Source organism: Dama dama, chromosome 1 (genome assembly GCF_033118175.1).
Source record: "Dama dama isolate Ldn47 chromosome 1, ASM3311817v1, whole genome shotgun sequence".
Lineage (NCBI taxonomy): Eukaryota > Metazoa > Chordata > Mammalia > Artiodactyla > Cervidae > Dama > Dama dama.
Genome location: NC_083681.1, coordinates 77,146,754 through 77,165,640, shown reverse-complemented (window position 1 = coordinate 77,165,640; position 18,887 = coordinate 77,146,754). Strand labels below are relative to the sequence as shown.

The 18,887-nt window shown below is 37.9% G+C and overlaps 2 protein-coding genes and 1 pseudogene across 2 annotated transcripts; all 3 read left to right on the top strand.

Annotated features, from left to right (window-relative positions):
• The first annotated feature begins 7,199 nt into the window (after positions 1–7,199).
• LOC133064952 (olfactory receptor 5D13-like) lies at positions 7,200–8,997 on the top strand. Its single transcript, XM_061155545.1, has 2 exons — positions 7,200–7,289; positions 8,020–8,997. Exons 1-2 carry the CDS (start codon positions 7,200–7,202, stop codon positions 8,995–8,997), a joined length of 1,068 nt encoding a protein of 355 aa, XP_061011528.1.
• Positions 8,998–11,529: 2,532 nt separating this feature from the next.
• LOC133063872 (serine/threonine-protein kinase 3-like) lies at positions 11,530–13,962 on the top strand. Its single transcript, XM_061153765.1, has one exon. The coding sequence runs from the start codon at positions 11,584–11,586 to the stop codon at positions 12,745–12,747; it is 1,164 nt and encodes a 387-aa protein (XP_061009748.1). The 5' UTR covers positions 11,530–11,583; the 3' UTR covers positions 12,748–13,962.
• A 1,578-nt stretch (positions 13,963–15,540) lies between these two features.
• On the top strand, positions 15,541–18,649 carry LOC133064882 (olfactory receptor 5D13-like; annotated as a pseudogene).
• Positions 18,650–18,887: the final 238 nt, after the last annotated feature.

The following is an 18,887-nucleotide window of genomic DNA, read 5'->3' as shown; positions in this document are numbered from 1 at the left end:
ATAAAACTTCCTAAATCGAATTCTTTCGAAGTTCCTTTGATATCTAGCTAACTTTGGGGTGTTTCAGAGGGCCCCTGAAACATCCCCAAAGAGAGATATTAAACTGTGTTTATTTGGTTGGTTAAATTACATGAAAAAGATTATCAAATGAGTAATAAATCTGCTCATGTTATAATGTATGGAAAATTACTAATACAGATATCCTAGAAATTATATGGAGTTCTTAACATTTTGATATGTCTTGGTATTCTAATGAGAAACCTGATGACTTCACAAAAGTTAACAAAGGACTGAATGAACCAGCGAATATGCTTATAACTTTTATGGTTTCTATCTGAAAAATTACAGGTTTAAATCTTGTGTTTTCCGGGAGTAGGGAAAACCTTCCTCTCAAACTAATTATAAAAATAATTTGGTAAAATTACACGTTATAAACAAAACAATAATATTTTCTCTCTGACTCCTCCAGAAATTTGAAACTCTTAGGTTTCCAGTAAGTTTATCAAATGAGCTAAGAAGGTTATCTCACTAACAGGTACAAAAATCTCAAGGAATTTTTGAGACCTTAAAAAGAAAAGAGTTCACCTAGATTTGTTAGGCAAAATCTGTGATAAGCCTTTGGTGTGAGTTTCCCAGCCCTGTTTTATATTAAAAGTTCAGTCTGAGATCCTATAAGTGTTTCAGCAAAATAAAAAGTCTATGATCAATTATGGTTATATAAATCATCAGACCAAAATTAGTGAAAACAGACCTATTTTGCAAACAAACTAGCCTTAATTTGGTTGTATTTGATAAAAATGAGGGTAACTTTAGAGAGAAAAAGATATCTCAAAAAATGTTAAATCCCAGTTTGTTAATGGAAGTCTGCATGTAGTAAGACTCATTTCTCAGATAGTTCTTTGCTGTTATGTGATATTAATGTGAAAGTTTGTTTCTGAAGCTTATCTCAGTAATCTATCTTTGGATGAAGATCAAATGCCTCATGACCTGCAACCAGGACTGGAAAAAGACATAATTTAAGAGACTGTCTCCAACCTGGATGGAAGGACTTTTTATCAGGTACTCTTAACTAGCTCATGCACAATGAAACTGAAGAGAAATTAACTTAGATATTCCCACTTCCAAAGGCCCCTACACTGGATTGATCTATAGAGAAGACAGCTGACCTGATCTCACCTTAAAATGATGCTCAAACAGGAAAAAATACACTACACCAAGATGAGAAGACAACAACATCAGAGGTAGACAGCTTGCCCAAGATGCTGGATCTGCTTTGTATGATCATTTATAATGTTTTCTTGACTTCTTAGACCTTTGCATATAAATCAAATGCTTTTCTATCATAGGCCTGATCCTATGCTAATTTTAAAAATCAATTCAATTGTTGGGTTTGTGCCCAATTACCTGTATCTAGTTCTGGGTTACCTTGGTAAATTTCTCTACTACAAGACTCTAACTGGTTGGCCCTGAGGAAATTTACTTAAAAAAAAAAATTATAATCATATTCAGGTCACTGTGATACTACCAGACAGGATCCCCTCACTGGGCCAATTAATAATGCCTACTCTGACTCTGGCCATAAATTTGAGCCCTTTTCTATTACTCAAGCTCAATCAGAGCAACAAGAAAAGTTTCAGCAAAGGAAAAAGAAATGTCCCACAATTATGAAATAGATATATATAGATAACACCAGGCTATGTGTTTAGGCTATTTAGGTTTAAAGTCTCCTCTGTGTGGAAAACAATTAAATCATACTAAGGATAATCAGTCTAGTAACACTAGAAAACTGGGCTATATGCCTTATAGATGGTGGTGCCAATGTATAATTTCCCTGAAAGATAAAGATTCATACAGAGTAGACTAAGTCAGACGACCTGGGATATACTGGGCTACATCTAATAGAAGCTCTTAAGTCTTACTTGTGACTTTACTAATACTGCTGGCTATGTTCTTTGTATTTCACCTGTTTTACAAAATTGCTGTTTCTTACACTGCCAAATGTGTGACTGAGGCCTCTGATAGAATAATATATCTAGATATATCTAGATATATATCTAGATATATAGAATGAGATCGATGATGATAACAGTGTAACTCTAGATATGGGAAGGAGCAACAAGAGGGAAATGTTTTCCTGGACCAAGAGGCTAAAAGACAGGTGGTCCAGAGAATTTTGGATACTGTTTTATGGCCTAGTCCAGTAACAGCACATTGAGTGGCCTGTCAACAAAATCTTTGCCAAACCTGAGAATGGACATTCTCAGCACCGTGGGATAAAATGGTCATGAAATGCCCCCCTCAAAATCATGGTCAAGTTTATGAGCAAAAAGGGGCTCTGCCAACTGAAGATTGACACTTGCCATCTACAACTACAGAGATTAAATCATGGCCTGTGCAACTGCTGACTTTCAACGGCCCTGAAAGGAGTTCAGGGTGAAAATCAAGAATGAGGCACTTGGTGCTCTGAGAAAAAACTGGCAGAACAGGCCTTCAGATAGTTAGGTCTTTTCAGGAGATTTTATGAGTCCTAATTCTTGCATCTTCTCATACCTAGAGAAACACTGACGTCATTAAAGGTGACATCTGCTTTGGCTATTAAGGGAAATTTTACAACTAAAAGTCAAAACAGAGTACTCAGCTATGGTTCAGACATCCTGGGAAATAACCAGGTGTTACTATAGGTGTAATTTCAGATTAGACGTTGTACTGCTAAACACTGGAGTTTTCTGAGTCATGTCAGGCTTAGATGCCACCATTCTCCAAACAATGTCTACTGAAAGCTAGTAACTTATATCTCACTTTTTATAAAACTAGGCAACTGGCCACCTGGCTAAAAGTCTCCCCAAAATGCCAGGTCCAGACTGGGTTTCAGGCCTATTCATCAAAAAAGGAAGAGATTTATTTTGTCTATTAAAATTCCAGTTATCCTTCCTCCAGCTACTTCTAATTGGGTCTGTTACAACAAAATAGCAGACCAAGGGATTGAGATTTTAATCATACAAGGCTCAGATCTAGGACTTGGAACTCAGGAATACTTCCAATTCAGTGTATATTCTCCAAGCTGAGGCAGTCCTATGCCCCATTTTGACAGAAAGTTATCACAGTCATAGTTGCCCTGTTCCCTAAATTAAAACTGAGCAGAACTCTGTGGGGTGGTGACTCTGGAATACAGATCTGTTCTGTGTTCTCCATTTCTTGTCTGTAGGATATAGGCTTCATTCAGCCTCCTTGACCTTCCCTGAGTTCCAAAGGGTGGATTCAAACGATTGCTAATCAGGGAAGGGAGGGAATACAGAAACAGGGGAGAAACAATCAAATGGTGGTACAGCCTTGAAATAGGGTCCTGTTTCCTACTCAAAGAAATATGCATAACAATGTCTTTTGAGTTCTTCTACAGAACTGGAGCCCCACCCAGGTGGAAGATGGTAACTTCAGACTAAACACAAGATTCCTGGAGCACAGCTCTGTTGCTTGACCACCAGCCAAAAAAAAAAAAAAAAAAAAAAAGTCACAAACCCTGCAGCCCTCACCCCAAATGTTGCCTCCTGTTTCTGGGGACCAGTGATGACCATCCTGTTAGGTCTCCTGTTTGGCCCCTGTCTATTTTATCTCTGAGAGGCACCAACAGTTTCAAACTAAGTTGCTGTTATTACAAGAGTAAAAGCTGGTTTCAGATATCAAACACCCCAACTTAGGTCAGGGAGAGAGAGACTTCTGCTCTGCTAGGCAGGCCTATGACCTGGCACAGCAGGAAGAAGTTACAGAAGAAAGAGACCTCCGGGCCAATTCCCAAAAAGCATCTTGAGTATGAAGTCTCTCAGGGCAGAGTTGTTAGGGGAAGCACACTGATTGAAACTGCCCACCCTGGCCAGGCACCATAGTAACTATTTGCATGAGTTGTTTTATGACAGGAGATCCTGATAAGGAATACGGAACTAATAAGGCACCACTAGCTGGAAGAGTTCGGGAAAGGTCGAGAAGAGTTCGGGAAAGGTAGAGAAGAGACACTGCCTGTCCGTCCCCCTAATGTTACTCAGATCTCAATATTCGACTGTCTCCACAGATGATATAGTTGACTCTGTAGAAGACCCATGATTGGGCCTTCCATAGGAACTAGAAGAGGGGGAAATGTGAAATGTGAAACCCAAACGACTCCATTTTAACATAGCACCACCATTTTGAGGGGATGCTAAAACCCCCTCCTGAGGAGAGAAAACAAAACTTTAAGACAAAGAAACTCAACGAGCCAATCAGGGGAGGACAGAAAGTCCCTCACCCCCTTACTCTAACCCACCAATCAGTAGCTAACAAGACATCCTTAGTTAAAGAATTAACCAATCCCCTTAAGCTTCCTGTTTTCCCCACTATACGGTATAAAAATAGACCACCGCCATCACTCGGGGCTCTCTCTGCATGGCCATTAGGTTGTGTGGAGGGAATCCCTGCTCGAGCTTGTAATAAAGTTCCTCATTGCTTTTGCATCGATCCGTGGCTCCTGTGGTGTTTGGTGGGATTCCGCGATCTGGGTACAACAGCCCTGCATAAACTCTACTTCTAATTGAAAAAAAAAATTGAACATTCAAACTCCTACCTTGGTTCAGACTGTCTTCTCTGCTTAAAATGTCTTTTGTTTTTCTTTCTTAATCCTTCCCTCTACCTTAACACTATAGTTTGACTCAAAGTTCAAAGTTCTATTGTGATTTTATTGATCAGGAAATATCTTGGTCATTATTCAAATATCTCAACATGTGAAGAGCACTCTTAATATGCTTGACAAAAGCTTAATGAAAAATAAATAAACAAAACACAAAAATATTATGCACAGTAGCAATGCAGAAAAGTGTAGTATTTTTTAAACCAAATTATTATTTCTCTCACTACATTATAATTATACCATAACAATTCCATTGTTGAACTTTCCAGGTGGCGCTAGTGGTAAACAACCTAACTGCCAATCCAAGAGAGACAGGTTTGATCCCTGGGCTGGGAAGATTCCCTGGATGAGAGCACTGCATCCCAGTCCAGAATTCTGCCTGGAGAATCCCATGGACAGAGGAGCCTGGCAGGCTTCAGTCTATACCCCTGCACAGCGTCAGATACCACTAAAGTGACTTAACACACATGCACCCAGTCACATTATCATAAGCCATAATTGAGAACAAGCTTAAGTCTCTGCATTGCCACTCAGAGGGCATCTGCCTACTGATCTGGAAATAATTTGAGACTTTGAACAATCAAGAAATGCATTCTATTGCATAGGTTGACAAGGTGTGATCTGCAAACCAAATCTGTCCTACTGTCTTTTATAAATAAAATTTTATTGGAACAGAGTCATGCCTATTGATTTACGTATTGTCTACAGGTGAATCCAGGCTACAAGATGCAGAAGTGCATAGCTGAAATTGAGATGATGTGGTCCACAAAGGCTAAAGTATTTACTGCACAGCTTTTTCCAGAAAAAAATGCTGCTCCCTGTTCTATTAAATTAAGTCACTGGAGTTGAGATGTTTATATGTTAAGATATGGCAGCTTCTTAAATAATAAATATACTATACTTCCCATAAACCTAGACTACAAATTGAAAAATAGAATGGAATTTCAATAATAAATGTAAGAATAAAAAAAAATGTGCTCATATTTGTAATAGTAATGCAAGTTATATTATCTTAAGAAAACCAATCATTTTTATAGAAAATGAAACACAACACAATGTTAAAGAAAGGATTAAAAAAACACTGTAATATGATTCATATTGTATAAGTTTTACATCCAAACACATCAATATGTCCCTCAGATACACAGAAAGTGAAAGTTGCTCAGTTGTGTCAGACTCTTTGCTACCCCATGGACTATACAGTCCGTGGAATTCTCCAGGTCAGAATACTGGACTGGGTAGTCTTTCCCTTCTCCAGGGAATCTTCCCAACCCAGAGATGGAACCCAGGTCTCCCGCATTGCCGGCAGATTCTTTACCAGCTGAGCCACAAGGGAAGCCCAAGAATACTGGAGTGGGTACCCTGTCCCTTCTCCAGGGGATCTCCCCGACCAGGAATCGAACTGGGGTCTCCTGAATTGCACGAGGATTCTTTACCAACTAGCTATGAGGGAAGCCCACAGATACAGATACAGAGGGACAACCAGAAATTCAACAAAAATTAAGAATCTTTGGATTGTTACCCAATAGCTGATTTTGCTTTAGTATATTTCTGCATTTTGCAAGTATTTAAAGACAAAAATATAGTGTATAGTTCAACATTTTTAAAAGATCAATGAACTAGAGTGCATGATGAAATTCTTCCCCAAACTTTGGAAAAAATGCATATGCAACCAGAGTATCACAAGGGCATTATTTCATCTAATTGCCACATTTGTGGTCTCAAGGCAATAGTTAAATAATATTCTCTAAAGTAAACCTCCTTAGGGTTTTGGTGACATATATATGTGACAGTTTGATGTTAGGGTTCACCTTTTTTGGTCTCCTTTGCTCTTTGTCATGTCTGAATATATTTTAATACATTATAAGAGAAATTCATTTTCTTCTGAAATATTCATTGCAATATACTCTAGTTTCCTATTTTTAAGGCTTATTACTATATTAAAAAATTGCCTTCTCAGCAGAAATTTTCCTGGAATCCATTAAACTTAGAAACTTTATTAAATGAGCCAGTCAAATTTTTCTACACTCAGGTGAGTTGATTTTTATTTCACTTTAAAAGAAAAATAATATGTTTCTAATATGTTCCATTAATTTTTGCAGCTGGCGAACAAACATGTGTATAAATCTAATTGCCAGGTTACCTGTTTAGCTGACTAGAAGTCTTTGATTATTTATCTTTCACCACATTTATTATTGTTCACCAGGCTACATCACTGGGAAATATCTTTGGCTTTTCTGAATCACAATATTTTCATTCCCTTTATACACACAAACTTTCATAATAAACAAGAAGTATAAGTTGTCATTTGTGTTTATATGGGTTATATCCTGGAATAATGCTCTAAGAAACAAATTGAGACTGAGATTTTATAATTTTATAATTTCTAAAATGCCTGTTACAGGACTGAGTACATAATGGGTCTGGAATGGGAAAATTATTCCAGGGTAATTGCACAGAAAAGAAGATAAATACTCTGCATAGCACCTGTGCTCATAGCTGAGCATGGCTGACACTTCCTGGGGCTACATGGGCAATTGGGAACATGGGCCCCAAGCCTATTGATAATACAGAGTATGGGAGGTGGAGTGAAAAGCTACAGGTGTGGAGAAGGAGTGTGGGGAAGAAGGAACAAGTATGCATCAGAAATTGTATTCATCCTTGGTGAAGATTTCCCTTTCAACCCTGGACTATTCAAACTTTGTTACCATAGACATAGGGAACAAATCCTGACTTTCAGAAAAAGTGTTTTCAGTTAGAGAATATGTGCTCTACGATTTGTATGTTAAAGTGAAACATACTTTCAGGGAATCAGGAATTAATCACATGTTTAGGAATGTAAACAAACAACTGAAGAAAAAGGATGGGGGAATATGTGAATGGCATAGTTATACATGTACAGGAAATCTTGAAGGGTTATATGTGTTCTTGGAGTATAAAGTTATAAAACCTGAGTGAAAGTAACAGAGTGTTTAATTTCAACTCCTAATGAGATATAGAATTTTTAGAGAATTCTATGTGGAATGAACTTCCCTTTATACTGAGTGCCATTTCAGGTTTAGGTAAGAATTTAGGAAGTAGCTTTGAAAAGAATGAATTTTAATGTCAAAAAAAGACAATAGAGGCATTTTGGAGGAAAAGAGGCTAATTAAAAAAAGAGAGAGAGAGAATTCAATGCACTCTTTTCCCCATAAGTACTCTTATTCTATGCCTGGGTCAGGAAGATCCCCTGGAGGAGGGCATGACAACCCATCCAAGAGAATCTCATGGACAGAGGAACCTGGCAGGCTACAGTCCATGGAGTTGCAAAAACCTCTGACAAGACTGAGCGAATAACACGACTTTTCATTCAAATTTTGCTTCAGAGGTCTCTGAATCAACTTTTATATTTTGTCCACAGGAACCAAGAAAACCAGAGTGCTGAAGTCACTTTCATTCTCTTGGGCTTCTCAGAATATCCCAAACTCCAGATACCCCTTGTCCTGTTATTCTTAACCATCTACTCTGTCACTGTGCTGGGGAACCTGGGCATGATCCTGATTATCAAGATAAATCCTAAACTCCACATCCCTATGTACTACTTTCTCAGACATTTGTCCTTTGTTGATCTCTGTTACTCAACAGTAGTTACACCCAAGCTACTAGAAAACTTGGTTGTGGAAGACAGAACCATCTCCCTCACAGGATGCCTCACGCAATTCTTCTTTGCCTGCACATTTGTGGTGACAGAGACATTCCTGTTGGCAGCGATGGCGTATGACCGATTTGTAGCTGTTTGCAACCCTCTTCTCTACACAGCTGTGATGTCCCAGAAGCTTTGTTCCTTACTGGTGGGTGCATCATACTCTTGGGGTACAGTCTGTTCCCTGACTCTTACCTGCTTTTTATCCGAATTGTCCTTTAGAGGAAATAATATCATAAATAACTTTGTCTGTGAGCACGGGGCCATTGTTGCTGTTTCCTGCTCTGACCCTTACATTAACCAGGAGATCATTTTAGCCTCTGCCACATTCAATGAAGTAAGCAGCCTGGTGATCATTCTTACCTCCTATGTTTGCATTTTTATCACTGCCCTGAAGATGCCCTTGACTGGGGGGCGCCACAGAGCCTTCTCCACCTGTGCCTCCCACCTGACTGCCATCACCATCTTCCATGGGAGCATCCTTTTCCTCTACTGTGTTCCTAACTCCAGAAGCTCATGGCTCATGGTCAAGGTGGCCTCTGTCTTTTACACAATGGTCATCCCCATGCTGAACCCGCTGATCTACAGCCTCAGGAACAAGGATGTGAAAGAGACTGCTAGGAAGCTAGTTAACACCAAATTATTATGTCAACAAACGTAAAACGGCTTAGGTTTGCTTTTTCATTTTCAAGACCACTGTGGAGAACTGTCCAAGTTTTCTAGCATTTTTAATAGCATTTCAAACTACAATTTTTAGGAAGGAAAACAGTGCACACATTTAACATAATTTCTCTTGTTGATACATCGTTCAACAACTTTAGCAAACTGTAGAGAATTAGCAATAAAATAATGAATAACACCTAATTAAAGCCTAGACTATTTAAAAGGTCTCTAGATAAAGTGTTTGTCATGTAAAGATTTCTGAGTAAAGACACATTACCATTTGGCTGTTCAGGTGAGTCCATTTTTTTTTTTTTTTCTTTAAATCATTATCAGTCATCGAAAAATCATCAGAACATCGAAGAAGTTGTCATGAAAACTGGCCACCTGATGCGAAGAGCTGACTCATTGGAAAACACCCTGATGCTGGGAAAGATTGAGGGCAGGAGGAGAAGGGGACCACAGAGGATGAGATGGTTGGATGGCATCACTGACTCAATGGACATGGGTTTGGGGTGGACTCTGGGAGTTGGTGATGGACAGTGAGGCCTGGCGTGCTGCAGTTCATAGGGTTGCAAAGAGTCAGACACGACTAAGTGACCAAAGTGAACTGGTGAGGGAGTCACATCAGTTGAATCACAGTAACTAAGAGTTGTTCAACACTAAGACGCTAAAGTTAAAAGACTTGCCAGTGCTTAGTTGCTCAGTCATGTCTGACTCTTTACAATTCTATGGGCTTTAGCCTGCCAGGCTCCTGTGTCCATGGCAAGAATACTGGAGTGGGTAGCCATTCTCTTCTCCAGGGGATCTGCATGACCAGCAATCAAACCTATGTCTCCCACATTGAGGGCAGATTCTTTACCATCTAAGGTACCAGGGAAGCCTAAATTTAAAGGATACATTTATTTAACACCACGTAGAAAGGATTGGTACATTATAAGTGCAAAGAAGTCATGTCTCTGCCCCCACAAAGTCCTGAATATGATTTGGTAAAATTCTACTTGTTAATATAAAATGTATTTGTTTTTTTATACATAAGTCATCAAAAATAAAATTAAGAAATGCACACTTCAGAAATAGTTCCAGCTAAATCTAAAATAGTCTTTCATGTCAGTAAAATTACATATAAAATAGCTATTGATGTACAATGATAAAATAACAGAGAACTTCATCAGTAAGTAACATTAATGGTAGATTGAATGGGGGCCCTGCTAACATCAGTTAGAGCGTCTTGGTTAACCTGATTTAATTTTGCCCAACTGGCAAACTCATGGACTTCCCTTGTGGCTCAGATGATAAAGAGTCCGCTTGCAATGCAGGAGACCTGGGTTCTATCCCTGGGTGGGGAAGATCCCCTGGAGAAAGGGATGGCAACCCACTCCAGTATCCTTGCCTGGAGAATCCCATGGCAGAGGAGCCTGGTGGGCTTCAGTCCATGGAGTTACAAAGATTCAGACATGACTGAGCAACTAACACACTTTGCAGTAAACTCACGTCCAGTCTGTAGAGTGAATCTATTTGACGTATGCTGTGGTGCTTCCCAGGTGGCACTAGTGGTGGAGAACCTGCCTACCGATGCAGGAGATACAGGAGACGTGGGTTCAGTCCCTGGGTTGGGAGGATCCTCTGGAGGAGGGCACGGCAACCCACTCCAGTACTCTTGCCTGGAGAATTCCACAGACAGTGAAGCCTGGTGGGCTACAGTCCATCAATTGGCAAGGAATCAAACACCACTGAAGTGACTCAGCATGCACACACCTTGATACTAGGTGTACCCAGCCCCTCCTCCCTAAGTAGACTCTACAATCACGTAAGATATATATTATCTGCCAGAAATTGGGGGGAAAGCCTAACACCTCTTTGTGAAAGACTCTTTTTTCCCCTGCTAAGCATTTTGTCTAATAGTAATTCTATGTTCATCCATGTGAGAGGAACCACCAAACTTATTCTACAGTGTCTGTAGCATTTTAGATTCCCAGGCACAATATATAACTTCTGATTGCTTCATATCCTTGCCAATCATTGCTATTATATACTTTTATTATAGCAAATCCAGTGGATATAAATTGATATCTCATCATGATATTGATTTGCATTTTCCTAATAACTAAATAAGTTGAGAATATTTTCACATGCTTGTTGGACATTTGTAAATTTTTTGTTGTATCTGATTTGACTTTTTGTCTTTATTCTTTCTTTTCTGTACCTTTTCTTTTCACTTTATTGATAATGTTTTTAATATACAAATATTTTAACTTTTGAGGAAGTTCAATTTAGCAATTTATTTATTTATTGTCACATGTTTTTGTTTCCCTAAGAATCTACTGCCAAATTCAAGGCCATGAAATTTAAGGCCTGTGTTTTTCTTATAAAAGTTTTATAGTTTATGCTCTTTCATTCAAGTCCTTGTTCACTTTCTGAGTTAATTGTTGTATATAATATGAGGTGAGTGTCCAATCCCATAATTTTGCTTGTGAATGCCCAGTTGTCATGGCATCATTTATTTGAAGAAGAGTGTATGCTTTCTCCAATGAATGTTGTAAAGTACTATGGCAGTTACTTTAAGAACACAGATCTCTGGATTGTCATGGAGTACTGTGGAGCTGGCTCTGTCTCAGACATAACTAGATTACAAAACAAGACATTAACAGAAGATGAGATTGCAACCATTCTCAAATCTACTTTGAAAGGACTAGAATACTTACACTTTATGAGAAAAATACACAGAGATATAAAAGCTGGAAATATTCTCCTCAATACAGAAGGACATGCAAAATTGGCGGATTTTGGAGTTGCCGGTCAGTTAACGGATACAATGGCAAAACGCAATACTGTGATAGGAACTCCGTTTTGGATGGCTCCTGAGGTCATTCAGGAAATAGGCTATAACTGTGTGGCCGACATCTGGTCCCTTGGCATTACTTCTATAGAAATGGCTGAAGGAAAACCTCCTTATGCTGATATACATCCGATGAGGGCTATATTTATGATTCCCACAAACCCACCACCAACATTCAGGAAGCCAGAACTTTGGTCTGATGATTTCACCGATTTTGTTAAAAAGTGCCTAGTGAAGAATCCTGAGCAGAGAGCTACTGCAACACAACTTTTACAGCACCCTTTTATTAAGAATGCAAAACCTGTGTCGATTTTAAGAGACCTGATCACAGAAGCAATGGAGATCAAAGCTAAAAGACATGAAGAACAGCAGCGAGAACTGGAAGAGGAGGAAGAAAATTCGGATGAGGATGAGCTGGACTCCCACACCATGGTGAAGACAAGCTCGGAAAGCGTGGGCACCATGAGTGAAGGGGCCCAGACCATGATTGAACACAACAGCACCATGTTAGAGTCTGACTTGGGGACCATGGTTATAAACAGCGAGGATGAGGAAGAAGAAGATGGAACTATGAAAAGAAATGCAACTTCGCCACAAGTACAAAGGCCGTCTTCCATGGATTACTTTGATAAACAGGACTTCAAGAATAAGAGTCATGAAAACTGTCATCAAAATATGCATGACCCCTTCCCTATGTCCAAAAATGTTTTTCCTGATAACTGGAAAGTTCCTCAGGATGGAGACTTTGACTTCTTAAAAAATCTAAGTTTAGAAGAACTACAGATGCGGTTAAAAGCACTGGATCCCATGATGGAACGAGAAATAGAAGAGCTTCGTCAAAGATACACCGCGAAAAGGCAGCCCATTCTGGATGCAATGGATGCGAAGAAAAGAAGACAGCAAAACTTCTGAGTCTAATTTCCTTTCTGTTTGTTTCTATGACTATTCTGGAGACCAAGAAACCACTAAGAATTGAAGAAATATTATGATTTTTTTTTAATCTCTAAGATTTGTGCTCTACAGCCAGGCAGCAGCCAAAAACTGATGATGGTACAAACCCAGGTAAATTCCCAGAAGACAGAACTTAATACGGTTTCCACTGTGTTTTCATTTTTAAATGATGAAAACAGCAGAAGTGCATTCTTCTCTATATCTGTCAGCTACATACCAGCACTAAAACTGTGTTGTAAAACGAAGGCTGTGTTTAGAAACCTTGAAAATCCAAAGCTATTGTTTAATTGTACAGCACCGAAGGGCTTTATGTTACAATATTCTTTATTCTTTTCTAATAGCCTATTTATTGTATCCCTCTAGGTAAACTTATTTATTTATGCTATTTCACTTTGTTTTGTTTTTTAAGGGCAAGATCAGGATAGCTTTGGTGAAGGTCGGGACATATTAATAGATGACAGTGTACAACCAAATTATACTGTAAGCCAGGAGCTACGGGGTACATTCCTTGATTTCCAGGATAGTTTTCCAATAGAAGCAAAGCAATAATAGTACGTAAATGGGCCAGGCAATTTTTTATACTGAAGCAATAATTCCATTTTTACCTTCTGAAATTTTAATTTTTTTATTTCTGACATTTGGTACAAATAGGATTATATATATTTAGGTCATACAGAGCTATAATGTTTAAAACCAAAGAAATCAATGGAACCCTTGCACAAAAATGTATGGTGAATATTTTAAAAGAAATAAATCCTTAAGACAAATGTAATTCTTAATATTGTTTCATGCTTCATGGGTAGGTCTGAGAGCTAACCTGTATCAAATTGTAATAAGCTCATCACATTTATTTCTGTGAAAATGCTCAGTTGTCCCCAGACTTTTTTGTTGATTTCACTTATTTGCTGGGAATTGGTAAACATCATGTGCCTGATGATAACAAAGTAGCAGAAATGTTTGTACTGATCTGTGCAAGCCTTGGGGACTAGGAAAAAAAAAAAAAGATTAAAACCATTAAAAAGAAACTCATTTCTAAGCTGAATGAACATTTGCATGATTGAACCGGGACCAGTCATTTCCTAAACTACATATGGCCATCTTGACAGCATTTGTTCTTTTGTGTGTTTAATTACTATGTGTAAATCATAAAGACAAATAAATTTACTGTGCCACCCAGCACAAAAAAAAAAAAGAGAATCATAACCTCAGAAGCACCATGATGATGGTGAGCTACCATTTGGGAGAAATCAGAGCCTGTATAGGGCACAGCTGTGCAGTCAAAATGTATTTTGAGTCTTCCACTAGTGAGAAATAAGCGTGTTGTTATTGTTGTTCAGTCACTAAGTCGCGTCCGAGTCTTTGCCACCCCATGGACTGCAGCACGCCAGGCTTCCCTGCCCTTCGCTGTCTCCTGGAGTTTGCTCACACTCACGTGCATTGAGTTGGTGATGCCGTCCAACCATCTCATCCTCTGCTGCTCTCTTCTCCACTAGCCTTCTCTCCTTCCCAGCATCAGGGTCTTTTCCAGTGAGTCAGCTCTTCACATCAGGTGGCCAAGACACTGGAGCTTCAGCTTCAGCATCAGTCCTTCCAATAAACATTCAGGGTTGATTTCCTTCAGGATGGACTGGTTGGATCTTGCTGGATGAAGGACTCTCAGGAGTCTTCCCCAGCACCACAATTTGAAAGGACAATTCTTCGGCACTTTGTCTTCTTTATGGTCCAACTCTCACATCCGTACCTGACTATATGGACTTTTGTTGGCAAAGTGATGTCTCTGGTTTTGAATATGCTGCCTAGCTTTGTCATAACTTTCCTCCCACGGAGCAAGTGCATTTTAATTTCATGGGTGCAGTCACCATAAAGCAGTGATTTTGGAGCCCAAGAAAGTAAACTTACTGCTTCCACTTCAGCTCCTTCTGCATCAAGTTATTATTATTGCTAACCTGTGTCTTTAAAGCCAAAATGGGTAGTTACCAGAATTAGTGAAAACATCATCCTTTTCATAAACAGATATTTTTAGAAAACATATCATCCAAAATTTCTTTTTAGATTCAGTAATAAATATAAACATCTGAGAATAGTCTATATTTGAAAAGCCAATGGAAGCTGTTTTCTATCAATAGAATCAATAGTGTAAATATAAAATAAAGTTTATAATATAAATATTATAAAGTACCAAATAAACAGTATAATTATAGTTTAGGAGCCATATGTTTAGAAACATAAGAATATATATATATATATCTTCATAAGAAAATTTAAAAAATTAAATATGGATAAATCTATTGCTGTATAATTTCCCCTTGTGGATTTATGTATTTTATATCCACATAAAATTTTTAAAAATGGTGTTGTTTATTTTTTAAGATTAAATGAGTAAAGTTGATAATACAAATGCCCTAAGGCTTTAGGGAAATAATATACAACCAATATACCACCTGAGACAGTGTTAACACATAATTAGTTGAATTGCAGTCATCAAGGCAGTACTTCAGTTATATTCTCTAGTATTCACATCCCTAAGGTCATGATGGCATATATTTGTGATACAGCTTGGTGCCAGGATTTACTTTTCAGGCTTGATCTTATCTTTGGTATCTCTGAGTTTTCTTAACAAGTTGGAAAATCATAAAATATGAAATAATTAATAAAAATGCTGGGCACTTTTATTACCCTTTTCATGTGTGTTTCTAAGTACCAAGCAGCAGCATTGCTGGAGTTCATTAATCTCGGCAAAGAGTTCTTCACTAAATGACTCATTCAAGTTCTTCTGTGTTTAGGTGAGTTGACTCATGTCTCTTTAGTTTTGCTTAAGAAAGAAAATACAAAGACCCAGTAATCTTTGTAAGAGACAAACACATGTGTAGAACAAAGTGTCCACAAAGAACCACTTTTTGGCTGAGAAGGTTTATGGAGTTATATTCCAATTCTTCCTTTCAAATAGTTTTTGTCATAGTTTTCTCATTGGGTATTCACCATAAAGTCAGAAACGGAGAATTCTCCTTTTGGCAAAGGGAAGAATTATAACAAAGTGGGCCTTGTCTTCAAGACTTTGCTGTAATTTTCTAGAAATAAAGTGACAGTAACAACCATATTTGTAAATAATAGGAAAATAATAGACAGTAATTGTGAGTGATAAATATGAAAGTTTGTATACAGAGGGGATGAAACAATGAGTCATGTCTATAAAAGCAGGTGGTAACATAAAGCAAACATCATAAGAAAGAATAAAATGGGGAAATAAATTATAAAGAAATAGGCATGTACTATATAGCAGAAGTTGATAAATCCACCTTCACTAAAGAAGGATGTATTAAGTGATAATGAGGTTGAATATAGATCTAACCAGTTTTTGGAAAAGTAATACTGAATAATGCTAATGTTATGCATTTGCTTAACATTTATTTGGAACCTTAAAGTCACTGATATATTAAACAATCATGGAAAATTATTCTCATAATCTTTCACAGAGTATTTTAAATTGAAGGAATGTGGCTGGAATAATAAGAGTCATAATCAATCTTTGCAGTGCTGAGACCTTACAGAGTATTTTTACAGAGGATCTGTTGCAGACATGGTCTTTGGAAGATATCTTTCTTACAAGTTCATCATGTGGGAATCAGAGAAAGCTATAGTGTGGTGAGAAAACCTAGAGGAAAATAAGGAAATATGCATCTTAAACCAGGCATTCTAATGAAATTCTACAGTGCTTCTATCATGTAGCTTCTAGAAGAAGGGATTTCGACATTGTATTCCCCAATGTTGCCTCCAGTTGATAGATGTCCATGTTTCTGCAGGATTTTCACAAACTTATCAGGTGTTTGATCTAACAATTATTCATAATTCTAATATATAAAAAGGTAAATATCTGTTCTACCATGTCTTACAGCATTTGAATTCATTACTGAAGTATCTAGTTCCATTCTAGTGATTGAAAGTTTATATTAATATTCTTATCTTACTGTTGAGGAAATGCCTTGTGATCAGTAATAATCAAGAAACATTCTGGTGTCCCATTTGAAATAGGTGTTTTCCAGTCACTTTTCTTTGGAATTCAAATTCAAATTCTTCTTAATTCAAAATGGCAGACTATATATTTGATCCATTCTGAAGCCTATATGCTTTCTCCAGTACTTTCACAATTCTTATTTTTGCCACCCAAACTCCAAGGTCTGCTGCAATGGAAAAAAAATAAGAGTTTTCTCTTCAATACTGTTTCAACTATTATCACAGGAAGCATAGCACATATTTTGTTTTGAAACTTCTGATGAATAATACAATTGGCTATGAAGAATACGTTTAAATATTTTCAAAATTAATTCAACATAAGTGAAAAAGTTTAGTATGTTTTACAGCATAGCTCCAGAAAGGGTTGAGAATTTGGAATAACTAGGAATAAGAAAGGAATTGAAAGGAGACAGAACAGCCAAGAAAATATTATATTAACTGTTTTGCAGAGATGTTACCATTATACAAATTAGCATATAAGTTAATTGTCTCATATCTCAGGAGGTGAGGCAGGTAAGAAACTGGAACCTAACGATATGTTTTTCTCCAATGCATGTAATTGAATTTTCATATCAGGTGTTTTCACAAATCTCAGAGTCATGCAAAGACAATGTCTCTTGAAAGCAGCTGATAATAATGAATTTTATTATTTGAAATAAAGCAGGATCTAATCTGTTTTAGTTCTTTGTTTCTGAAGATCATACACAATGAAAATTATTATTGGCTATATAATTGACATATAAGTGGACATTAGCATCTGAAAGAAGGCAGAAGTATAGCATTTACAGAAACACTGTAAACAGAGACCCAGTGAGCTTCTCAACACATTTTCTGTTCTCTCACCTATTTCAAAGTTTAGTTTTTACTTCTGGATCAACATTAATATTTTGTCCACAGGAACCAAGCGAACCAGAGTGCTGAGGTCACTTTCATTCTCTTGGGCTTCTCAGAATATCCTCAGCTCCAGCTGCCCCTGTTCCTGGTCTTCCTGACCATCTACACAGTCACTGTGCTGGGGAACCTGGGCATGATCCTGATCATCAAGTCTAGCTCCAGGCTCCGCACGCCCATGTACTTCTTTCTCAGCCACTTATCCTTTGTGGATTTCTGTTACTCAACAGTAGTTACACCCAAGCTACTAGAAAACTTGGTTGTGGAAGACAGAACCATCTCCTTCACAGGATGCCTCATGCAATTCTTCTTTGTCTGCATATTTGTGGTGACAGAGACATTCCTGTTGGCAGTGATGGCATATGACTGATTTGTGGCCATTTGCAACCCTCTTCTCTACACAGTTGTCATGTCCCAGAGGTTTAGTTTTGTGTTGGTGATTGCTACATACTCTTGGGGTATAGCCTGTTCCCTAATATACACATTACTTTTTTTTACTTTATCCTTCTCTGGGACTAAGTTCATAAATAACTTTGTCTGTGAGCACTCGGCCATAGTTGCTGTTTCCTGCTCTGACCCTTACATTAACCAGGAGATCACTTTAGCCTCTGCCACATTCAATGAAGTAAGCAGCCTGATGATTATTCTTACCTCCTATGTTTGCATTTTTATCACTGTCCTGAAGATGCCTTCAACTAGGGGGCGCCATAAAGCCTTCTCCACCTGTGCTTCCCACCTGACTGCCATTACTATCTTCCATGGGAGCATCCTTTTCCTCTATTGTGTTCCTAACTCCAAAAGCTCATGGCTTATGCTCAAGGTGGGTTCTATGTTTTATGCAGTGGTCATCCCCATGTTGAACCCACTGATCTACAGCCTCAGGAACAAAGATGTGAAGGCTGCTGTCAGGAAGTTAATCAACACCAACTTAATATGTCAATTAATGATTAATGTAAAATGACTAAGATTTAGTGTGCACTTTCAAGAGGATAGTTGTCCAAGTCTTCCAGAATTTATAGTACTCTCAAACTATTTTTTTTCAGAAAATAAAACAGTACACACTTTTGAAGTGTGTAAGGCCCTGGTTAATACAACATTCAACAACTTTAGTAAACTTCAGAGAATTACCTATAAAATAATAAACAACACATAATTAAAGCCTGGACCATTTAAATTAAGTCTCTAGGTGGTTTTTCATA

Coding starts and splice junctions, on each gene's coding strand:
- LOC133063872 (XM_061153765.1), top strand. CDS start 11,584: ATGGAGTACTGTGGAGCTGGCTCTGTCTCAGACATAACTAGATTACAA.
- LOC133064952 (XM_061155545.1), top strand. CDS start 7,200: ATGGGCCCCAAGCCTATTGATAATACAGAGTATGGGAGGTGGAGTGAA. Junction 7,290..8,019: donor GTGTGGGGAAGAAGGAACAA/GTATGCATCAGA, acceptor ATTTTGCTTCAG/AGGTCTCTGAATCAACTTTT.